Source organism: Marmota flaviventris, chromosome 6, assembly GCF_047511675.1.
Source record: "Marmota flaviventris isolate mMarFla1 chromosome 6, mMarFla1.hap1, whole genome shotgun sequence".
NCBI classification, from domain to species: domain Eukaryota; kingdom Metazoa; phylum Chordata; class Mammalia; order Rodentia; family Sciuridae; genus Marmota; species Marmota flaviventris.
In genome coordinates this window covers 73727515-73753834 of record NC_092503.1, presented here as the reverse complement: position 1 = coordinate 73753834, position 26320 = coordinate 73727515, and the positions used below count along the sequence as shown (strand labels likewise).

The window sequence follows — 26320 nt, the reverse complement described above, 5'->3', positions numbered from 1 at the left end:
TTTAAAGAGGGGGATTCAGAATTCTGAAAATCTAGACAGTGATGGCAAATATCTAACAAAAACATACTATCAGAACATAAATTAATATAAAAATCAACTCCGCTTCTCCACCCTAAAACTTAAAACAAAGATCTGAAGTCTGAATAAAAATCTCTCTAGGTACATTTTCAGGCTTAGCTGACCTAATACATAGTGACCCTGGGCAGCAATTAAGAACCATGCAGACATTACCTTTCTGCCCAATCATATCCCATGATCTTCAGCATTTGGAATACTTGCTGAAAATGCTTTTTTTGCCCTTTATCTGTCTTGGGAAAAAAATATTTAAAATAAAAATACAGTAATAATTATACAAAACTAGGTTGGACCTGAATCAAATTAACAGTTTTGACAGACTAAAGTCACTGTCAATCAGTATGTTTAATATAAATATGAAAAGGGGATGCCTATAAAAAAGTATCTAAACTGAGTGCTCTACGAGAGGGAAATAAGGGCCATAGTACTCCATCAAGTCAAGAGGAAATATGAACTTTAATTTTCTGTGATTTCTATTTAAATCTCTCTCTCTCAGCTATTATGATGTCTATTTTCAAGAAGACCAAAGACAAACTTTAAAAAGATGTTCGAGTCAGGCATGGTGGTGCATACTGTAATCCCAGCTACTTTAGGGGCTCAGACAGGAAGATCTCAAGTTTGACATCTGGGCAACATAGCAAGACCCTGTCTCAAAATAAAATTTTAAAAAGTCTGGGGGTGTAGCTCAGTGGTAGAGAGCTTGCCACGGCATGTGGAGGGCCTTGGGTTTAGTCCCCAGTAATGAAAAATAAATAAATAAAAAGATGTTTGATGGCAACTTTTTTAATAAAAAGAGATTGCACATGAAATGGAAGGAAAGGGGAGAACAAACTAGATAACTCAGTCATTAAAACAAAACAAAACAAAACATTACTGACAAAACAGCTTGGATAAATCTCAAGAATATTCATTATAGTGGGCGAATAAAGCTGATCTCAAAAGGTTACATACTGTATGATTCCATTTATATTACAGGGTTAGGGTTGGAGGAAAACTAACTTTTTGGTGGCTGATCACCAGAAAGTATGCTTTGTGAAAGAAAAATTTCATGTTGTAAATGTGGTGATGGTTACATAAATCTATTCACATGATAAAATTTAATGAAACCCAACTCACAGATGAGAGGTGTAAAAATTGGTGAAATCTGAACAAGGTCTTTACAAATGTCAATGTCCTGATATCGAAAAGTACTATGATAAGATATTACCTTTGGGGATAGCTGGGTGAAAGGTACTGTTTTAAAACTTTTTGTGAGTTAAACTACTAGAAAACAAAAAATTATTTAAAAACAATTGCATTACAGTGCAATTTATTAATTTCACATAACAATTTTCCTGATTTATGCAATGTTTTTACTATAAAGCAATGTGAATTTTTTCATTTTTAAGTTAAAAAAAAAATCTTTCTAGGGACTGAGGATATAGTTCAATTGGAGAGTGTTTGCCTTGCATGTACAAGACCCTGGATTCAATCCCCAGCACCACACACACACACACACACACACAAAAGTCGTTCTAAAATAGAGGTTGCCAGGCTGGGGTTGTAGCTCAGTGATAGAGCTTTGCCTAGCATGTATGAAGCACTGGGTGTGATTCTCAGCACCACATATAAAAAAGGTTGCTACCTGAACTATATTTAATGTTGAATTTTGAGTTTGACAAAATTATTTTTCTGTATTTTTCAACATGGTATATAATTTCTATCTCTGCTGTTTTCATGATGTAGGGGTCGTAACCTTTTGATCTTTATTGTGATTACTTACCACATAAATCATTGTATCAAAATTATACTTGTCCATTCGATCTATAGCAGCTGCTATATCTCTGAAAAAATGGCCATAAATTAAGAGTTATGTAGATTTAATAATAACTAATTTTACCTATTTAATAACAACAAAACTTTTCTATTTAAGAACTACTATATTATCCAATAGCCCAAAATATAGGATACATGCTTGTATAGTCCTAATACATACATACTTTTGATACAAAACAGGTTTGGGAAAAGTAGTAATAAGAAAAGCTCTGGAGAAACAAATAAATAAGCAAAGCTCTAAAACAAGTAATAATAAAAACTATAATAGCTACAGGCAAAGTATCTTCTAGGTAAATGTTTACAAAAAAAAAAAAACACCTAAGTGTCACGTTTATGACAATTAAATAATTTAAATATAGATGATATAGTAGCGAAAGAGGTATCATCTAAGCACTCTTCTTCTAGTACTATTAAGGATCTTCAAAATCTTGGACTACTCAGAAGCCATATCTTATAGTGTATATTAAAAGTCCATAAGTCCTTTGATAAAAATTACACCTACCTCTTTTATCTCTAATTAAATACGAAGTATTTACTTTGAACCTAGTGTAAAATAATAAAAAGTAAACCATAAACTATAAAAATATAAGTCCAAGATTATTAAAATGATACTAAAGCTGAATATTAAAACTGTTTTGGTTAATACACAATATTGGAAGGATTGAAAAAAATTATTAAATCTTTTGAAATGTTGGAAGATTATCATCAGTACCCACCTCATGCACAGAATATGCATTCTCACTAAAGGCAAAAACTTTTTTCTGAGGGGCAAGAAAATCTTGTTCTTTATGCAGCTTAAATATGCTACAGTACACACAAATATACAGCAGAGCTGTGGCATTAAAAATTCATGAGGGTTGCAGTTAGGTAAACTATAGCTAACAAGATTCTTGAGAGGGATTATGATAATAAAAGGTTATCACAAAAATGAAGATTATCACAAAAATGATGTCACAACTACATAGTCCCATTATACTTTTGGTTTTAGCCAAGGACAAAATAAAAGAAACCTCTTGAAACAAAGAACAAAAGAAAATATAAGAAACAGTTCTAGGTTGAGTTTATAGAAACTGAATTTGAAAGCTGGAAGAAATGCCAGGTGATTTTAGTCCAGGTCTGCCACTTCATAAAGCAGGGAACCATAGCCTGGATAGGGAAGTGATAGTTGTGGTGCCAGAACAAAAAATCCATGTGTCAGACCTATGCTCTGTGCTTTTTGCAGTATTCTCCTGCACTTTTCTTTTCTGCTCCAACAACTCCTTTAATTCACATCCTCACATATAGATGTATTCTATAAGGAACCCAGTATAGCAAAGGGAGAATTATCTCCCCAAAGTAAAAAGAGAAAGTACAGGTGTTAAAGTAAATATATAGAAATATCTAGACATAATGAAAGGCTGAAAAAGATACCAGATCAGGGTAGCAGTGGGGACTCTGTCATACATCCTCTGTTCCAAGGAGACTTTTTCTTTTTCCCCAAAGTAATAGTATTGAAATTCTAGACCTAATGATAGTCCACAAAAACAGATCAAGATAGTTGTAGTCTTTCAGATATGAATTTTCATTCTGAATGGACATTTCTTTTAACCACTGGTCAAGGGATAATTTGCTGGCACAAAAAAATTTCTACCATATATATATATTTTGTGTCTAGAAAAAGTATGTGTCTCTTAAGACATAGGTTCTTCTCACTTCCCAACTCCAATTGCATGATGATAAAGGGAAATGTCCACAAGTAATAGAAACAGATGAATGTTCTAGGAACAATTAAAAGACTGGTTGTTTAAAGTTGTTTACAATAAATGATTATAGTTACTGCCAATAATAATATGACTTTATGCTACAAAAGTAGTTTGTGTAGAGGCTGGGGATGTAGCTTGACTAGTATGCATGAAGTTCTACGTTCATCCCCAGGACCGTAAAACAACAACAAAAGTGGTTTGTGACTTAGAATATAAAATTCTTGCCTGGGAGACACTGGAGTCTTTTACCAGCAGTGCTTGGGTATGGTCATGCTTGCTTGTATGACTATTTATTGTTCTGACTCTTTTTCCTACTAGATTTATCCCAAAAATAATGTTGGATTTAAACCCAGTTCTTACTGATCATCAGAGAATGTTCCCTTCCCTGAAATGAATCATGGAGATGGGTGAAAAAAATATACACACACACACATAAAAGCAACAGGCCTACATCTCTCTTGGTCTATTTTACCATAATCATAATGAGTTCTGGTATTAATGTCCATATAAGATGGTCTTTAATGTATGAGGACAGAACTAAGCTAACTTGGTCACCTTTTAGTACAATTGCCCACCATGTACAATTGTAAAAATACATAGTAGTTGATTATGAAGAAATTCAGTTTTATAGTTCGTAGAACAATGTATTCTAGTGTGGAAATCCTATAGATTTTTGAGGATGAAATGATTATTTTGGCATTAATCCTAGGAAAAGAACACCAAGTCATATATACGTTCCAATGTTTCCCCCTGCAGACACAACAAACCTGGTTGCATAGAGAGAAGTCCCATCACTTCGCATTACAGTACAAATTGAAGAGGGGTCACCATTCCCAGAGAGATCTACTATAGCTGTTCCTTTTCTAGAAATGCAAAAAAGGCAACTCTGAAACAAATTATAACTTCAAAAAGTACATCTATAACATCACCTCTGGCAAATCAAATAGCAATAAGCCTTTTCAATTCAACCTATAACAAACAATGAACAAAAAACCAAGAAGTAAGAACTCTGATTGAGAATCTATTAAAAGTGGGCATGGTGGCACATCTCTGTAATCCTAGAGGCTAGGGATGCTGAGGCAGGAGGATCACAAGTTCATAGCCAGCCTCAGCAACTTAGTGAGACCCTGTCTTTAAATAAAATGTAAAAAGAGCTGGGATGTGGCTCAGTGGTTAAGCACCCCTGGGTTCAATTCCTCGTATTAAAAAAAAAAAAAAAAAAAAAAGTGGGTATGACATAATTAATGTTTGGTCATGATACACACACACACACACACACACACACACACACATATTTTTTAAATTGTTTTCTTTCAGTTGTCAATGGACCTTTATTTTATTTATTTATTTATATGTGGTGCCAAGAATTGAACCCAGTGCCTCACACATGCTAGGCAAGTGCTCTACCACTGAGCTATAACCCCAGTCCATCCTATATTTTTAAAATCTGTAACACTGACTAAGTTACTCAGGTAAAAATTTTAATATGGCTAGTTTAAAAATGAGATTACAACTGAGTTTTAACTATGAAATATCATAAACTCTTTTTCTAATTGGATGTTATACATTAATATTAGGCTAACTTTTAACATGCTAGAAAGTATTCCTCAGCATTAAAAACCATAGAATTTTATTGTATTTTTGCTTGACCAAAAATTGAAATTGATTTTTTCTTTTGGCTGTACTGGGATTTGAATCCAGGATCTCACATGGGCTAGGCAAACACCTTGTTACATCCTCTGCCCTGGCCTCCCACTTTTTTTTTTTTTTTTCCAGAAAGGATATCACTAAGTTACCCTGGCTGGCCTCTAGCTTGGAATACTCCTTCCTCAGCCTCCTGAGCAGGTTAATTATAGGTGTGTGCCACCATACCCAGCTGAAAAACTGGAATTTATATATGACAATTTAAAACTTTTCCTTAAGAGCATTACTGATGATGCTATTAACTACATTTTTCATGTCTTCTTTATAAAGATGACAGGAGAAATTTTGCTTTGGGACTATGAAAAGTGACAATTGTAAGCAACTGGTATGCTTCTGTATTACAATTGCTTAGGCTCCTGTGATTTGCACTATTTCTCTGCTCAGCTGACAGGAAGCTAAAAGCTAAACTAGAGAGCAATTAGGCAAGCAAATGAAATATAAGCCATCTGAATTGGAAAAGAAGTTAAACAGTCTTTCTTCATAGGAAACAAGATCTTCTATATAGAAAATCCTAAACTGTTCACCAAGAAACTGTTAGAATAAACAAATTTAGTAAAGCTGCCTAATACAAAACTAACTAACAAAACCCAAAAGAATTTCTGTACACTAATAATGAACTAGCTGAAAGTGAAATAAAGAAAAAATAATTCCATTTGCAGTAGCATCAACAAATTTAAAATACTTTGGAATAAATTTAAATAAGGTGAAAGATTTGTACAGTGAAAATTATAAAATGATGCAAGAAATTAAGACAAATACCTGAAAAGATAATCTATGTTCACTGATTGGAACAATATTTTTTAAATGTTCATACTACAGATCTACAGATTCAGTACATTCCTTATCAAAATCCTAACATTTTTCATAGAAATAAAAATCCTAAAATTCCTATGGAAAAACAAAAGATCCCAAATAGCCACAAAACTCTTAAGCAAAGGAGAAAAAAGCTAGAGAAATTACACCAATGATCTTAAAATCTACTAAAAATTATAGTAACCCAAACAGGATTATACTGTTTCAAAAGAGACATAGACCAAAGGAACAAAAGAGAAAGCCTAGATAAAAACCACACATTTATAGTCAATTGACCTTCAACAGAGTGGGGAAAGGTCCATCTCATCAATAAATATTATTGGGAAAACTGGAAATTTACAAGCAGAATAATGGAGCTGGACCCTTATCTCACCCCATGTACAAAATGATTTAAAGACAAACAAAAGACCTGAAATTATAAAATTATTAGATTTCTTGCTTGTGATCCTAAAAGCCCAGGCAAAAAAAGTAAAAATAGACAAATGAAACATCAAACTAAAAAGCTTCAATCAACAGAGCTAAGGAAAACAATCAACAGAGTAAAGAGATAATCTACAGAATGGGAGAAAGTATTTGCAAATCATGTATCTGATGAGGGGTTAATATCAGGAATATATAAGGAAAACTCAAATGTCAACAGAAAGAAAACAAATAATATGATTAAAAATGTACAAAGGACTTGTAGAGACAGTTCTCAAAAGAAGACACGAAAGGCTAACAGGTATATGAAAAGGTGCTTGACATCACTAACCATAAGGGAAATGCAAATGAAAACCACAGTGAGTGCTCATCGACCTCTTAGAGCAGTTTTTATCAAAACAAAAAACAAGTGTTGGTAAGGATGTGGAGAAAAGGAATCCTTATATAATGCTGGTAGGATTATAAATTAGTACGTTACTGTGGAAAACTAATATAGAGGTTCTTTAAAAAAATTTTACAGGCAGAATTACACTATAATCCATTATGATCCACTATGATCTTACTTTTGGGTACACATCCAAAGGAAATGAAATCAGTATGTTGAAGGGATATCTGCACTGTCACATTCACTGCAGCTTTATCCATGATAGCCAAGATATGTAATCAACCCAAGTTGTTTGCTAACAGGAGATGGATATAAGAAATATGGCATATATACACCATGGAAAACTATCCAGCCTTAAAAGGAAAATCTTGTCATTTTGACAACATGGATAAGTCTGAAGAAAATCATGCTCAGAGAAATAAGCCAAACACAGAAAAACAAACTTATATGATCTCACCTATATGTGAAATCTAAAAGAATCTAACTCAGAAGCAGAGTATATACCAGGGATAGGGAATGAGATGTTAAAGGGTACAAAGTTGCAGTCAGACAGGAAGAAGGATCTGGAGATCTATCTATCATATGGTGACTATAATTAATAATAATGTATAATAAACTGAAAATTGCTAAGAGAATAGATTTTAAATGTCATCACAGCTGTGAGAGATGATTTTCAGAGAGTTCATTCTCATCACAGTCAAGTATGTTAACTAGCTTAAATTTAGACACTCAACAATGTATACATACATTAAGACATACACATACCATAAGTACATGCAATTTCTCTTTTGTCAATTAAAAATGATTTTTAAAAAATAAAATGATTCTACATATATATTAAATATATACAAGAAAACAATACCAGTAGGAATGCACTAACAACACCTCTGACTTTATTTCCTACCCTACTTCCTGATTTGCTCACTTTTACTCCTTAAATCCAAGCTTCCTTAAACCTTTTTTGAAAAGGATGGAGTTTTTTTTAAAAAAGATAAGGTTGAGTCTTAAGAAGTAGTTCTACTTCCTTTTAAGGTTACATCTTATCAGTTTGTGTGACTCAAGGCAGTTCACTTACATTTTCTGTGTTTCAGTTCTCTCTCATATAAAGAACAGATAATACCTTTTCTCCCACCCTTACCAGGCTTTTGCTATTACAGCAAAAGCATGTGGCAAAGTACTTTAAACAGAAGCAAAAAAAAAAAAAAAAAAGTACTATGAGAAAAAGCCAGAACGGCTGCACCATGCATTTTGTTATCCTTATTGAAAGAATACAGCAACACCAATTTCAAAAAATGCGTAACTAAAAAAATCATAACCTGATCATACATCGTTTTCTGTAGGAGTCCTTTACTTTCCAGCAACTTTAAGACTTCTTGAGATTTTTCACGATAAAATGATTCTCCTGAATATTCATCAAAGTATATTCCTAAACGCTAAAAGGGTTCAGAAAGAAAACAATTAATGTTAGTTAAATCTCCAATTATCTTACAGTAAAACAAAATTAAGGAGGTTTTACAATCTGTAATGTAGATGGGGAAAATAAAAATTAGCTCAAGTTACTCCTATTAAAAAAATTTTTTTTTTTTTTTTTTTTTGGTCCCAGGGCACTTAACCACTGAGCAACATCCCCATTTCCCTGGCCCTTTTTATATTTTACTTTGAGACAGGGTCTCAATAAGTTGCTTAAGGCCTCCCTAAGTTACTGAGGCTAGCCTTAAACTTGCAATTCTCCTGCCTTAGCCCCGCAAGCTGCTGGTATTATAGGCCTGCGCTACTACACAGGTCAAGTCCTTACAATGATACTGTGCTATTCAATATGTATATGACTACTTAAATTAGAATTAAATAAAATAGAATTTACTTCCTTAGTTGTACTACTCATCCTTCAAGAGCTGAAATGTGACATGTGGTTAGCAGTTACCATAATGGACATCATAGATACAGAATATTTCTATCATAGCAGAAAGCCATACTATATAGCCCTGGAGAATGGCCCACATCACGTCCCACCCTTCATCTTCTTTGATTTCCTTTCCTACTGTTCTTTATCTTGCTTATTTACTTCAGATAAGTAGACTTCTTACAAAATCTTTCCTCACACTAGTCACAGAACATATATGATTGATCTTACCATCTAACACCATCTAACAGACTATATATATTTCTTGTTTACTTCACTCTACCTTTAACTTGTTTTGCTCTATGCTACAATAAAAGGTCCATGACAGCAAAAATTTTGTCTTTTATTCATTGTTGAATACCTTCCCTAGCAAATGTTTATTAAATGAATGAATTTATAACCATCATATACAGGCCTAAGGAGGTAAACGAAGAAAAAATTAAGTGAAGGCATGATAAGAGAGAGGATAGGAAAACCAGACTGAAAAGAAGTATTAGAAAGTCATCTGACATCACCTCAGGATTATTTTGTAGCTTGAACTCCCAGCCCAAATAACAACATTAGAGTCCTCATTTCCAACTCAACCAGAAATCTATTCTTAAATATGAGCTTAAGCAGCAGCTTCACTAAGCAATAGTGCCAGTGAGTTGCACCATATCACAGAAGGGTTCAGGGGGCGAACAGGTACCTGGTAAATCCGAATGTACTCTTCAATGCTCAAGTCCCGAAATCTTTGCCACAGTGAAAGTGCTTGGATGTCACCCAGTTCTAATCGTTGGAAGAATTCATGGGCCAATTTTGCTATATTTTTATTGTCTGCTGCTTCTTTATTAACTTGTACATAAACCTAAAAGTATAACAGTATGTTAAGTGAAGTTCATTATCAGATATTATTATCTCCAGTGAAAAGAAGAAAGCAAAGCACAATTCAGAGATTTCTCAGTTCTTACTGTCCTCATAACAGAGGGTAACATTTTTTCTTCTTTTAGCCATAGGCCCTTAATAAAGCCTATAAACCTCTTCTCAAAATGTTTCTAAATGTTGGCCAGATACGGAGGTACACACATATAATCCCAACAACTCAGGAGAGTGAGACAGGAGGATTGCAAGTTCAAAGCTAGCCTCAGCAACTTAGTAAGGCTCTTTCTCAAAATAAAAATAAAAAGGGCTGTCAATGTGGCTTAGTTGTTAAGTATCCCTAGATTCAATCCTGGATAGACAAAACAAAAATGAACAAACAAAAAAAGTTTCTAAATGCAAAAAATTCATGGAGTTACAAAGGAAAAATTACATTAAAATGCACTTAACAAAATAATTCTTAAAAATTTGTGATACAGTAATGGAAGAAAATGCCCATTTCTGATAGATAGTGAAAAAGCCAAAGTGAAGCTTTTTCTTCCCACCTATTCACAGGCCCCTGGGTGAAGAAAGTCTGGTTTACAATGAAGCTCACTATCATGTATAATTATGCACCACTACCACCACAACCCTGGTTTAGACTAAGTCATTTCCTGTCTCCTACCTGCAAAATGCTGATTTATTTATTTATTTGGTACTTGGAATTGAACCCTGGGGTGCTTTACCACTAAGTTATTTATTTTATTTTGATCTAGGGTGCTAAATTGCCTCAACACAATTCTCAGTATTGCAAAAAAAGGAGACAAATTGTTTTCTTAGAGAACTGCAAGTTGAGTCAAATTCTGAATGTTAAGAGAAATATTAAAGAAATTTATTAACTAAAACTTATCAATAAAGTCAAAACTTGCTAGGTAAAAAAAATTCACATGAACTAATTAATTCATTAGTCATCAAATTTCTTCTCCTTAATACATTTTTAGTAGTGTATGAATAGTATTTGAACTCTATTTATCCTGTTTTAACATTTGGAATCTCTTTATTTTTATTTGGTGTATATATATATATATATATAAATATAAAATTCACATCCATTATGTCTTTTATCTTTATTCAAGAGTGATAATTATTAACTCCTTATAGATCAGTATAAACTAGTGCCTAATAAACATACTGTTGAAAAAGTTTTTTTTTTTTTTTTTAAATACTTCAGTGGGTAGAGGTATTTACTAAGCTACTAATGTATATTTTGTTCTTGCCAGGTGTTTCTAACCTTATTCTATGTAGAGGACTCAGGACACTGAGATAGTCTGAAGAAGCAGGGGTAGGGTAGAAAGGTGTGGCTCTGGGGAGAAAGCCGGGAAAGAGGTAAAAAGAATTACCTAAACTGGGCAGAGGATGGAGAACACTTCCAAGAGTAGCCAAAGCTGGGAAGTCCCTGGGTGATGGCAGGCCCTCAGAGGAAAATGGTTCCCGGTTTGCCTACACAGAGAGGCTGGCCTTTAGGCCAGTAGACCTGGAGCAGAACAGTGATCTCCCAGATGAACTCTGCCACACCAATAAAGCTGTGTGCCTCCAAGGCATCACACAGACTGGGGATGCTAAGCTTATCAGAGATCAGTGCGGACTGAATGCAAAAACAGTCCTCTATGACTGTCCTGGGATGCACATTAGAGTCTAGGGAACTCTGTGTGATCTAGGAGGCTGGGAGTCCCTAATAATGACTTAAATTGACTCAAGCTACTCTTAAAAGTGATAACTAGGCTCAGATTTAATTAGACTTATATGAGTGTTACTAAGGGGTAACATCCATGCTAACCCTAACAACAAAAAAGAAACTTTGAACTTTTGAACATATATGTTTTACAGAATAAGAACTTCTAACTGCATAAATATTCCCATGACAAAAATAAACATAGTCTTAAATAAATAATTTTCTTTACCTGAGCTTGAAAATCGTTTTGAAAGTCTAATATTACGTAGAAAATATTGTCTCTTGAGGAATAGATTCTACTTCCATGTTTTTAAAAGCAAGAGCAAGTAAACATTCTAATTAATCAAATTAGTGCTTTGATCTTGCACAATCTTTCTACTTACCACTATTTTTTCTTGGCTAATCATATAGGAAACTCAGGATCAGATCAGTTAATACAATATTATTAGTGATGCATTATCCTCCAATGTTCTAGTTTTCTTTACTAAATGCATATCACTGCAATTACCTCAAATCCTTTTAGAAAAGGGCAGGGGAGACATAATGATACAGAATCTGTGGGGATCAATTTGAACTTAGGAAAAATTTATACTATTTGTGCATACTAGAATACTGAACACACTTTATTGGTATGATATTTATCACTTACAAGAGGTTGTACTTATTTCAGAGGAATTCTTCTATGATCATCAAAATCCATATGAATAAACCTTCTTAAAAAGATCGATCTATCTATGTTTTTTTTTGCACTGGGGATTGAACCCTGGGGTGCTTAACCACAGAGCTAAGTTTCCAGTCCTTTTTAAAAATTTTTTAGTTGTTGATGGGCCCTTGTTTTATTCAATTATTTATATGTGGTGCTGAGAATTGAACCCAGTGCTTCACACATGCTAGGCAAGCGCTATGCCACTGAGCCACAACCCCAGCCCTTCTCTCTCCCAGTCCTTTTAAATTTTTTTTTTTTTTTTTAATTTTTAGACAGGGTCTCTCTAACTTGCTGAGGCAGGCCTTGAACTTGTGATCTTCCTGCCTCAGCCTCCCGAGTTGCTGGCACTACAAGTACCACCACGACAGGCAGTTTACATATTCTTAAAGGTACTATGTAGGGAGTTATCAAATAGATTCTATCTAAAAAGAAAATGAGAAATGAATTTAAAGAAGTATTATTAAAACATAAAATGACATGTCAATGACCCAGATTTAATACAAGTTAACTTTTCACCATAAGAAATTACTCTATGATAAAAATAAAAAGGCTTTTTGACAAGTGTTCCAAACTTTACGACTAGTGTAAATTGTAAGTAGCAAATAAGTTATTTATCATCAGCCAATTCAAGGTGGATATGGGAACTGTTACAAATTTACTTTCCTGTTTCATAACAGAAATAAACAAATTAAAGACAAGGTTTCAAATGCTGATCAACAAAAGCTCTGGCTCTCTGTACAACACAGATGTCTGGTGAAAATAATGCAGTACAGGTAAAGAGAAAACCAGCAGTGAAACATTGGTACCAAAATGGAAATACAGTAAAGAAATGACTGAGTATTAAAAATCTATTGTATAATATTATGTCTAATCTAGGAGAGAACCTGAAACTGGGGGATACTGATCATGGCACAATTTAGAGGGAACTAGTCTACAAAATCTGCTAGTGTTATTCTGTTCCTAAAGGAAAATCTGAAAGGTATATAACAACATTAGAGTCTAGGGAACTTTATTAGGTAGAAAATATTTGCTAATTGAAAGACCCCCTTCAGTGTCTCCTATGGCATAGATAGTAACACAAAGTATCCCCATCTACATCTTAGATGATCAGAGTCAGGGATAGTGATTCTAACCTTGGTTTCTAGTGTACTGGTAAATTATGTCAGTAGTAGTTAAGCCAAATTCAACACAAATAAACCAGAAGGTTTAAACTACCCAAACTGAAGTGCTAACTGTGTCCCTGGAACACTACTAGAGGGTGAAAGAAAGAAAAATTCTATTTTTGTAGTGCAACCAAAGAAAAGATCTGGGTCTGGTCCTTCAGTTCATTAGTGAACTGAAAAAAGTTAACAAAGTATGCTAGATTCTAATACATAGTAATTAGTGTATCCTATAATAATAATAATTGTTAATCTCTGGATTAACAATTAGGTTTTGTATTGCACAACAGAAATAAAAACAAGGAAAGGAGAAAAAGAACTATGAGATAAAATCCATTCAAACATTTATTGCAAGGCATTGTGTCTGGGGCTGGGGGTAAAATATCAGGAAGAGCTGAGATTGTGGCTCAGCGGCAGAGCACTTGCCTCGCTTGTGTGAGGCACTGGGTTCGATCCTCAGTACCATATAAAAATAAATAAACAAAATAAAAAAAAAGATCAGGAAGACATGGATATTCCTCTCAAAGAGTTCACGACTAACTACAATTTGACAAGTTGAAAAAGTGGTTCAACTAAAGCTTTGAGAAAGCAGATGTTCACAAATAAGAAAGGGTAAATGTAGACTGACCTAAAAGTTTACTTCCCATAAGCTACTACTGACATAATTTACCAACAGACTAGAAACCAAGGTTAGAATCACTATCCCTGACTCTAATCATGTGAGATGCAGATGGGGATACTTTGTGTTACTATCTATGCCACAGGAGACACTGAAGGGGGCCTTTCAATTAGCAAATAAACACAATTGTTATATGACTTTCAGATTTTCTTTTAGGAACAGAATAATATTCTTTAATATTTGCTTGAAGCTTTAAAAAAAAAACCACCATAAAGAAAAAGAAAAATGTCCTTATTACTCTGAAAGTCAATAATGAAAGATTTCCATAGTTGACAACTAATTCATAAATGAAAACTGGATCTGCAAAAATTAGCATACATGTAATAGTGCTATTATAGGCTCTGCATGTTCTCTGTGCTGGAGGAGAACAGGTGAGTGTTCTCATAGGTGTATTTGCTTAATTCCCAATAGCAAGATGGTGTCTACCTCAATTGCCTTTTATCATCTGTAAAACACTGATCCCTGATTCAATTAGGCACAAGACAAATAATGAAAGCAACATCAATGTTCCTTGAGCTTTTAGTTGTTCACAGGAAAAGTCCTGCCCTTACTTCTTCCTTACAAGAGTATAGATCAACTAATAACCTCTAACATAGGTGCCAATCTCCCACTATTTCTATTTTTTGGGTACTAGGGATTGAACTCAGGGGCACTTGACCACTGAGCCACATCCTCAGCCCTATTTTGTATTTTATTTAGAGACAGGGTCTCACTAAGTTGCTTGGCACCTCGTTTTTGCTGAGGCTGGCTTTGAACTTGTGATCCTTCTGCCTCGGCCTCCCAAGCCACTGGGATTACAGGCATGTGCCACTGTGCCCGGCTAATCTCCCACTATTTTTATGAATCTCAAAAGGCAGAAAACATACTAAGCAGCATAGAAAGAAACATGCTTATGCTTCTTTGGAGTTTGAGAATAAATATGACTAAAATATTTAAAATATTACAGGAAAAAAAAGGCTTACTATTTGCAGGATTAAATACAAACTTTAAATTGGGTTAGGAGAGAGATATGAAGAGTAACTTTCAGGTGTCAGACTCTACTATAAATCTATAATACAAGGTCTCCAAGCAAATATTTGTATATTTTTGTGCCATGCAGTATCTCTATGGACCTGGATTTGATAAAAAGTTTGCTAAACTTATGGTAAAAAATACCATTATTCAAACGCTAAAAACATAAAGTAGTAAAAATTCCAGGCACTTTATTTATAGATAACCAAGAATCATTAATTTTTTAAAAAAATTTTTAGTTGTCAAAGGACCTTTTTTATTTATTTATTTTTATGTGGTGCTGAGACTTGAACTGAGTGCCTCACACATGCTAGGCAAGCACTCTGCCACTGAGCCACAACCCCAAGCCCAAGAATTATTAATTTTTAAATTCTTATCTATCAACAAAATTTTTAAAGGGAAAGAGAAATCTGGTTAATATAAATCAAAATATATACATTTAAAGTATAGTGAGGGCATGGACTCCGGAGAAAATGACAAACCTTTAAAGGTCTTTTAGAAGTAGAATTTGTTCAATTATAATGGCAAAGCCAGTGGCAAAAGAAAATCATATAATGAAAAGGAAAATGAAAAACTGCTCTTGATGGCTCTGTCTGGGAAGTATAGTATTATTTTGGCAAATGCTCTTCCTGATGCACAGGCAGAACATCTTTTGATCTGACTCCCTGGTATGTCACATTGGCTGGCACTGTATCTGTGTTTTCTTTGTGAGGTCCAGAAACAGCAGAGAGAGCAATTGGGACAATGCAAAGGAAACTCATCCGTGGAAATTACTCAGAGAGGAAGAGGTTTACTAATGAACTCCAGGAAAGATGGAAGCTAGAAGACGGAGAAATAAAGTATCAAGAGGACTAAATGAAGAATAGAAAGGAGTTTACATTGGGTAAAGAGCCAGGAAAATGAACTGGATGACAAAGGAAAAAAGTATACACAAATTCAGAGGGAAACACATATGCCTTTCTCTACACTAAAAAAACAAAAAAAACCCCACAAAACAACAAAACCAGAAACATTCATGTGTTACAAGTCTAAATGAATGACACTTATTACTATTAGAAAGCTGCAATACATCAACTGACAGAAAACAGAGAAATTTCTCAGTGTCTAATCTGCTATATCCTATGTGTTTATTCTAAGAAGATTCTATACCTGGGAAATAATGTCTCTGACCAACTAAAAAAGTAATAACAGAAACACTTGGATTTGGAAATGAAAAGAACAAGCTAGAAATATGAAAGCAATACTTTTGATTTTTTGTTCCTTATTTTAAGGAACATATTTCTAAACCTCTAGGATCAAACTGGCTACCAAAAAAAACTTTGAAGCATTTTCTAAAATGGCTTCTTGCCAACTTACTTCAAAGAGATGCTGCAAAGGATTGGACTGGAGTTTTTCTTCATAGCCAAACAGTTGAAAGCCTGTTCCCAGAAGACCTACCATGATAATCCATAAATGAAAAATTATAAAATGGAACAGTAGAGAATAGTTGTGGCAGGAAAAGGGACAGTTGTATAAGATCAACATCTCATATTTATGTACCCTGAGAACTACTGCAAAATACATTTTCAACCTTCTGTTATCCTGTAAATGGATACAAGTTAAATTCAATATATTGAATGACATAGGCAATACTGTATAATAAATAGATCACTGATATTAATTCACAGAAACCAAGACTATGAACTCAAAGGCAGGGTCTATAACTATTTTCATCTTTGTATTAACAGTGTTCAACAACTCCCTAGCAGACAATAAGAAACATTTATTGAGCAGTTACTCTGAGATGCTAGACACTCAAAATTTGTGAAAACAAACAGATGGGAAATGATTTAAAACTTTTTTTGAACTTGTAGGTGTGAAAGTAACACACAAAAGTAGTAACGGGCTTGGTGTTATAATGTTAGTCCCCCAGCCCAGGTAATAGACATTAAACTTAGTTGCATTCTGCCGTTAAGTTATATCCCCAGCCTTATTTGTTTATTTATTTATACATACATACACATACATATACGGGGAATTTAACCCAGGAGTGCTTTATCACTGAAGTACAACCCCAACCCTTTTTATTTTAAGACAGGATCTCGCTAAGCTTAGGGCCTCACTAAGTGGCTGAGGCCTCAAACTTGCAATCTTCCTGCCTCTGCCTCCCTTAATATTAGTTTTTAAATTGAAGAAAACCAAAAAAGATAAAATTCAAAACATACCTGATTACTTCTTCCATTCACAATAGCTAAATGACAAATTCTTTTATTTAAACACACATATTTTCAGTCTTTGATGATAAGTTAAGGGTTCAGGAATAGTGCTATTCTAAATTTTTTTTAATACTAAATAAGGTTTGCAAACTAGGAATGGAAATTCCCATTGTGGATTGTGAATATATATATTTTTAAGAGATTTTTCGGCTAGGGTTGTAGCTAAATGGTGGAGTGATTGCCTCACATGCATGAGGCACTGGGTTCAAAATTCAGCACCACATAAAAATAAATAAATCAAATAAAAGTATTGTGTCCATCTACAACTAAAGATATTTAAAAAGAAGAGATTCAGCCAGGCGCGGTGGTGAATGCCTGTAATCCCAGAGGCTCAGGAGGCTGAGGCAGGAGGATCACAAGTTCAAAGTCAGCCTCAGGAATTTAGCGAGGCCCTAAACAACTCAGGGAGACCCTGTCTCTAAATAAAATACAAAACAGGGCTGGGGATGTGGCTGAGTGGTTCAGTACCCCTGAGTTCAATCCCCAGTACCAAAACAAAGAAAGAAAGAAACAAACAAAAAGAGATTCTTAAAAGGTTTTAATATAAACTAATTTCAGTTTGAAAGGACATATGTAGCCTGAGCTAAGAGAAATATGTAGTTTATTATTTTGAAAGTCAATCTGTTTCTACAACAATGTCAATTACAAAACTTCAGAGCTAAAGGGCCTTGCTGGAGTACATTTTTCAGGCTCAGAAGAATGTGTAATGCTACTAAACATGGTTATATAGAATGCCTTTGGAACTTAGAAATAATAACTAAAGCAAAAAAAAAAAAAGGGGAACAGGGCATGGAACAATGAGTAGTGTGTTCTACAAAAGCAGAAATGGGAATAAGTAAAGGCCATTCCATTTAACATTCAATCTAATCATGTTTAAAAACTAATTCTGTTCTCAGGAGCCATCTGCCAACTTTCAAATGGGGATAGCTGAAACAGCAAAATTTTAACTCCTGAACAATGATGGTTATAATGGAAATGTTGACAGATCATTAACCACAGTAGTCCTTCAGAGAAAAACCACTATAATAAAATCCTGCAGCTAAAATTTAATGAAAACCATAATCACATATTTGCTAATGACTGTGAAATGCCTAAATCAGTTAAACTAATATAATGCGGATACCATCTATTAGTCTGACTGTTGAGCCTCAGGCCTAAACCTTTTACTACCAGCTGTTGTGAACTGCAGGTGCATTTTCAAAATCCAGGGCTTTTTTCCTGATTCCTTCACAGTGATATTAGGAGTACTATTAACAGAGTCAACCCCTTCTAGTGTCAGAAAAAGATTTTTATTACCTAAAGGATAATATTCATAAGAGAAGATCATGATAAATCTATGAAAATATTTCTTCAAATGAACTAGACTTTCTTTTAGAAACTATGAATTCATTTCACTGGATGTGGAACATAAGAGTATCAGTGAATTTCAGAACTGGCAATGTGCATTGCATACTTTCATACAAGTGTTAAAATATTACCTAGTTTTGTTTTTTTTTGATTAGTATTGTAAAACACTTCCCAGGAGTTTCGTTCATCATTCTGAGCGCCTCTTATGTGCCAAACATTACAGATACAAAAGTAATTAAGACACAGTCCACACTTTCACAGAACTTATCTAGCAGGGGAGAGAGGCCCACAAAAGAATGCAATAAAACAAAAGACTATATGAGTGGTGCTGGCAGGCAAGGGTGTGTCTGCACATCAGAGAATGCTTTACAGATGTGGACAATATGGCTGCATCTTAAAAACATGAAAAGTTTGTATTCACATGTTACCAGCCCCCACTACTGCTACCATAATATCTTCACTAATCTTGCCCTCCCCAAGGATGACTGGTTTATATGAACTAGGAATAGTTCCTAGTTAACTGGCAAGAAGAAAGATAATTTGTGGTGCTTAACTGTTTGGGCTTCTTTTTTCCTTTTGACTTCCATCCACTATCACTGTATAGTTACTACAACCAGCCTTATTTGTTTATTTATTAGTTTAGTTTTGGGGAAGCCAAAGTATCACACTTTTTCTTCTAGGTCATTTGTCCATGGTAATAACAGATCCCATTTCATGTGGGCTAAACCTCAACAGATTTATAAAAAAAACAGGGATGTGGTTGAGAAGGGTGTATATAGCTAGATTTATTTCTGCCCTCAACAATAAATGTATGCTACTTTTCTTTATTAAAACACTGATGGTGGAATATGATGATCCTTATTATCCAAAGTACATGTATGAAGACATGTGGTGTGAATATACTTTGGTTACAACCAGATATATGAAAAATTGTGCTCTATACATGTAATAATAATTATAATACATTCTGCTGTCATATATAAACAAAACAAACAAACAAAAACACCTATCTACCTCCCTACCTCAGGTCTTGCTCTAATTGTGAAGCTTCCTTCCCAAAACATGTGTGGTGAGAATTAAGTCTTAATAAATAAAATAAGATTATGGGCTGGGGATATAACTTAATGGTAGAGCATGTGCTACACATATCTGAGGCCCTGGGTTCGATACTTAGCACCACAAAAACAATGTAAGAAACCACGTAGTGCACACTATTTCATGCAGTGAGATTGTGCCAATAATCTGTTCAGATGAAAAAATGATGAGATATTTTAAAAATTAAACTTTAAAATGAAATGAAAAAAAATCTCAAATGCACTTACCGAATTGCATACCCCAGTCTCCAAGGTAATTTATTCTTGTTACTTGATGTCCTAAAGCTTCTTTGAGATTTGCTATAAAATTTCCTAGTAATCAGTAAAAAATATAGTTTCTTATTTTTGTTACTAATTTTGGCTTAAGAACTATATGCTTCTCTATTATCAAAGTATAACAAAAAATTCTTTTCATAAAATTTGCCAACTCAATTTTTTTCATTAAAAAAATATTGTTTTCATCTATGCTACGAAAGGAAGTAAGGAATTACTTTTAGGAAAGTAATTTTTCAAAGAATCTCACCATTTTTACAAGAACTTTTTTCCTTCTTCTTCTTCTTTGAACCCAGAGGCACTTTACTGCTGACCTGCATACCCACCCCTTTTTACTGTTTTTTTTTTTTTTCCTCTTTTTAGGTACTGGGGATGAAATTCAGGGGCACTCAACTACTGAGCCACATCCCCAGCTCTATTTTGTATTTTTTAAATTTAGAGACAGGGTCTGAGTTGTTTATTGCCACACTTTTGCTTTTGCTGGCTTTGAACTCTCAATCCTCCTGCCTCAGCTTCTCAAGCCACTAGTATCATAGGCATGCTCCATTGTGCCCAGCTTTACATTTTATTTTGAGAAAGGGTCTTATGAATTTGTTTGAGGCTGGCCATGAACTGCCTTAGCCTCCTGAGTTAGTGGGATTACAGGCATGCCCCACTATGTCCAGCTAAGAACAGACTTTTCAACAATGTTACTAATGTAGATTGGGACACATATTAGAATAACTGCGATTCCTAGTCAATTCCAAGAATAGAAAAATAACAGAATTTTAGTGATTAACAAGAAATAAATAATTTGGCCAGGCACAGTGGTGCTAGCCCATAATACCAGTGACTGGGAAGGCTGAGGCAGGAGGATCCCAAGTTTGAGGCCAGCCTCAGCAAGTTAGCAAGGCCCTAAAAAACTTAGTAAGACCCTGTCTCAAAATAATAAAAAGGGCTGGGGATGTAGCTCAGTGGTAAAGTGCCTGTGGGTTCAATATTGACAAAAGAAAAAGAAATATATTATTTGATTATACCCTAAGAACATGGGGAATAAATGTTCTATTTTTCTAAATAGCTTTTTCAATATCTTTCAATCACTATAGTCCATCCTCTGCATCCTTAACAGTATGCAGTAGTCCAAGGCTTTTACCTTCATGTACTGCTGATGTGGTTTAATGAGACTCAACATCTGTTTAACTCTCCCTTTGGTATGCCCTTATGTACTGAAGAGGCTAGAAACCTTTTTTTTTTTTTTTTTTTTAAAGTGTATTTCCCAGATTTTCTTGTGGTTAGGGTTCCAGAAATCCTCTAGGTTTGGGTAATCAAACAGACTTTGCATGAGATTTAGAAGGGGAATGAATTACTTCTATTTTTTTTCTGACAAGCACAGTTGTAGGTTTTGTTTTTTTGTGGCACCACTAACAGAAGTGCTAGTGTCCTCTCGTGACATTTAAGGGAGTTGAAAGAAAGGTTATAAGGTTGCTTCTTTTGCCTATATGTATTTTAGAAAACATGACACAAGCAGTAACAGTCTTTCAATTGTGGCCATGTCAATATACTTCTATTTTCCACTCTCTCCAGTCCTGGGGATTGAATCCTGGGGTTGTTCTAACATCAAGATACACCCCAGCATGCATCTCCCCATCCTCTGCAAACACTGTTTAATTTTTTGGGACAGGGTCTCACTATACTGCTGAGGCTAGCTTCATACTTGCATCCTTCTGCCTCAGTCTCCCAAGTCACTGGGTTTACAAGTGTGTGCCACCACTCTGGGAAGTCTAGAGCAGTAGAAGTGACAGCAGAAGAGCTAGGAGCCCCCTTAATAATCAACCCCGATGATGTAATTATGAGCTCCATTTTTGTCGGCTCAATCAAAAGCTTCTTCAGCTCTCCTAACAACTTTGTAAACCACTCAATATCACATAATAAATCCTTTCCTTTAAGAGTCAATTTTGTTTTCTGCAAATAAACCCTCACTGATACATGTACCTGACTTAAATTACTACAGCTATTGTCTTTGGCAACTTCTCTATTTCTAGACCATCCAAATCTACATAGTCCCAGCAACAAGAACCCACTTCTTCAGCTACAACTCAGATAATGTCTATTTTGCTACTATCTTATCTATATGTTATCTTCTATATTCAATTAAATGTCTACACCTAGGCTTTTGGAATTAGACAAATTTTAAGTCCTGGCTACAATACTTACTAGCCATGTGATCTTGGGAAAGTTACTTTTGGTATTTGAGTTTCTTGATCCATAAACCATATTAACAGTACTTTAACACCAGGGTTGTTGTGACATTAAGTGAGGAAATACATGAAAACACTTGGAATGGTAAGTTCTCAATAAGTAATACCTCTTCTTGGTTCAAATATTTTCTTTAACTATTAAAACAACTTTACTGTACCCTACCCATCATTTATTTACTCCTACATTTTTCTACTTACTCATGTAACTTTTCTTATATAGTTCATTTCTCATATTCCTTTCATCAAGTCTTATTATTTCCTCTCTTAAAATGCTGCTCAAAAACTCAATGAGAGTTGACCCTATATCAGTGATACTCTATGACATACATATTAATTCCACCAATTTTTAAAAGTATTCAAGTATGAGTTAAGAGACTCTCTTGAGCATGCAATAGATTTCTATTCTAGAAGAGAGACTAGATGAGATAGATTTTAAAGTGCTTTCCATTTCTAATATAATATAAAACTCTAAGTTTTAAATTGGACTTCTGTAAAATGTAATGCTTTAAATAAATAAAACCATATTATACACTGAAGCATTACGCTATGCAGTATTATGGTAATCTCTGTTTAGAATAGTCTTGTTTTAACTTCCTGTCTTGCATATTTCAGTTAGTGCTCACTTTACTGAGATTTTCTTTCTTAAATATATGAAGAAAAAAATCTGGAGGATTACTATCATTCCCACATAACTATTTTTATTTTGCATCTTTCAGTTCTCCATATGCACACACATTTTTTAAAAGTTAAAATCATAACATAGATGCCAGTTAAAAACGATTTCTAAGTTAATCTTTGGTTTTGAAATTATTTTTTAAATTTCTAAACCAATTCTTCCCATTTCATGTAATATTTAAGTTGCATTAGGCTCATACTGATTTAAATTTTTCTGTCCCTCCTTTTCATTTATCATTAAACCATTATACTGTATTTACATATATTTTCCCAAAGGCATGTTTGGTATTTTATGTGAAAGTAAGCACTTACCTATGATGGTGGAACGCAAATGTCCAACATGAAATTTTTTGGCAACATTAGGTGAACTGGAAATAATTGCAAAAATTATTATTTTTTTTTTATTCTAAGAAAAAGAGTTCTATGAATTAATTAGGTCATGCTTCCATAGATTGACATAATTAGGTACTAGGGACTTTGGCAATTTAGGGCAGAGAAAAGGTAAAAATTAGACATAAAGATAAATTAGAATTCAGAAAGAATCATCTTAGTGACATTGATCCTGTGGTTCATGAATTAATAGAATACACAGAAATATCTCACCTATGAAGCAGATATATTTAAGGATTGATTTAAAAGACTAAGTTCAGAGATAGTTTTGATTAACAAACAATACAGAGCACTGGGAATTGAGTTTAGTGTACAAGTTTTCAAATTTTTATTCTCTTAAAAAGTGCTGAGGATCCTCAAAAGCTGAGAAAGGAACCATCATATGATCCAGTTATAGTACTCCTCAGTATTTATCTTAAAGAATTAAAGCCATTATACTATAGCAATACATGCATGCCTATATTTATAGTAGCACAATTCACAATACCCATACTATGGAACCAGTCTAAATGTCTATCAACAGATGAATGGGTAAAGAAAATTTGGTATATATACACAGTAAAGTTTTATTCAGCATAAAGAAAAATGAAATTATGTCATTTGCAGGAAAATGGACGGAACTTGAGAACACTATGTTAGGTGAAATAAGCCAGACTCAAAAAGTCATGGATTGAATGTTTTCTCTCACATGTGGAAGCTAGCAGAGGAAAAAGGAAATGGTGGTGGTAGGAAATCTCATGAAAATTAAAGGGAGATCAGAAGAGTAGAGAACAGTGACCAGGGGGAGTGGGGAGGGAGATGGAGAAGGTAAGAGAAAATACTAGAGAATGATACTGGCCAAATTATATTGTTATACTGTATGCATGAATGAATATGTAACAATGAATCTCACCACTATGTACAACAATAAGGCATCAATAATAACTATGGATAGAAGTATTAAGGAACCCAAAGAAATTTTGTTCATGAGTTATATATGCTAATATTCACTGTATCAGAAAAAAATTTTAAAATGTAAAAATATTTTTTAATGAAACCTCTCAGAATAATTAGGACTGATTCATCATTCCAAATTCTCAATCAACAGATCAATCACTTCTATGTGTGCTCAAGAAGCTGACTGAAATCAATCATTTAACTATGGTAAATGCTTCTAGAGGACTTATTTTCTGCCATGCATTTTACATGCATTAACTCATTTAATACTCCAAACTGATCTGTTTTGTGTACACTTAAAAATGTCATTAAGTTTTTCAACATAAAGAAGATTCCAGCTAACATAGCTGGTAAATGAGAGTTTAAATTTTGTTTGGTCTCCAAGGCTTTGTTATAAACTCTTTTAAAGAGTATTATAATTTAAAAACTTGATTCCACAGATATGTGCATACAATTACAGCATTACAAAACTACATATATGTTCATTCAAGCATTTAGGAAAAAAGTAAATTTCATTCTATAGACTTGAAAAAATACACAATCTATTATTTACAACCAAAAGAGAAAATCAAAGATTGCATTTATTCTTGCCTTACAGCAGTCAGAAAACAAACAAAAAAATTGAAACACTGGTTTCCAAACTGGACAACAGGCAATTAAGAACTGTAATCAGAGAATGAGAGCAAATAAGATCAGTCACTGAACTGTATCGCATTAATGTCTTCCCAGTAAATTTGTGGGACACAGCAAAAGCAGAAAAATCTGTAGCATGAAATGTTTATATTAGACAAGAAGATTTTAAATCAATAATGCTTGTTAAGAAATTAGCAAAAGTGGAAAAAACTAAATCCAAAGTAAGCAGGATAAATGGAAGTAATATAGATAAAGGCAAAAGTCAATATCATGGAAGAAACAATAGAAACACAGTTCTATAGCATAATTGTGGTGGTGATCATACAATCTATACACCTTTGCCCAAATTCATCAAATTATATGGTGAATTGTATTTGGATACTTATAATATCTAAAAAAAAAAAAAAAAAAAAAACTTTCACAGATCTTTGTGGTTTTTTCCTAAGATTAAATAGAAAAATTGAATCTATCTACATCTTCAAGCTTTGACAGAATGTCCACTGAAATCATCAATTCGTCATTTTCTTACATCACATTCCTCCTGAGAAAGGAATACAATAAAATGGAAAAGATAAATTCAATTCCTCAGGCAACAAAATAACCATTATGAGTTACAATTTGCTAAATCATTTTCACAAATAATTTACTTACTTTTGTTAAATTATTTCATGTAATTATTTTAATTTTATAAGAAAGAACAAATAAGAGATGAAAGAAATAAATTGTCCCATTTAAGATCACTGCATCAATTACTAATAGAACTGCTACTCCGACTTCCCAGATTCCCATTTTACTAATTAGACATGCCTAATCTGTTTTTTAAGAATAACAGCTCACATTTTGAAACAGCAGGCTGGAAAGGGACCTGAGAAAAAGGAAGAAAGAAGAGAAAATGCTGCCCCAGCTAACTGTACTCCAGCAGATATGATCTGTACTGAACGGGGAAGGCTAACTTAGAAGAGAAGCAACAGTAATTAGTTTCAAGTCTTATACCAAGTCTATGAAAGACAGCCATGTACCCAGGCACTTTATCATACTGCTCCTAGATCTGACAAAATAACATGACAACTTACACTCTGTTAGGGAGGCAGTAAAAATATATACAATCAGAGTTAGCTCTATGAACCTGGGCAATTTACTTAATCTAGTATTATCATCTTAGTTTAGGGGAAAGTCTCTTGAAAACCAAGATTACAATTTTTGGTTTTTTAGAGAAAAATTCCCTGCTCTGTATTCAAGATACTATATATTTTTTTAAAAAAATTATCCCACATCTCTCGTTTTCAAAAGAAATTCAAGAACATTTTTTTTAAATAGTAAATTTTGAACCTGTTCCCCACCTGCTGTCTCTACTTTGAAATCATAATGGTGACTGCTGGAACATATGGAAAACTTCTAAGGGAGAGAGGAGCAATGACTCCCAACAACGAAAGATAAAAACCATCAGACAGAAATGCTAGCTGATAAGATAGGCTCTGCCTTCACCACATTCAAATGCTCA

The 26320-nt window shown here is 33.9% G+C and overlaps 1 protein-coding gene across 2 annotated transcripts in view; it reads right to left on the bottom strand.

Moving 5' to 3' along the window:
- The window catches only part of Rars2 (arginyl-tRNA synthetase 2, mitochondrial), a 60725-nt gene that overhangs the window by 5214 nt on the left and 29191 nt on the right, over positions 1 to 26320 (bottom strand). For both annotated transcript variants that reach the window (XM_027928196.2, XM_027928197.2), the window contains exons 6-13: positions 23173 to 23228; positions 19904 to 19987; positions 16336 to 16412; positions 9543 to 9701; positions 8281 to 8387; positions 4400 to 4495; positions 1838 to 1898; positions 232 to 308 (exon numbers count right to left, since the gene is read on the bottom strand). In XM_027928196.2, the coding sequence (XP_027783997.1) occupies positions 232 to 308; positions 1838 to 1898; positions 4400 to 4495; positions 8281 to 8387; positions 9543 to 9701; positions 16336 to 16412; positions 19904 to 19987; positions 23173 to 23228 (717 nt within the window). The remainder of the gene's footprint in view (positions 1 to 231; positions 309 to 1837; positions 1899 to 4399; positions 4496 to 8280; positions 8388 to 9542; positions 9702 to 16335; positions 16413 to 19903; positions 19988 to 23172; positions 23229 to 26320) is intronic.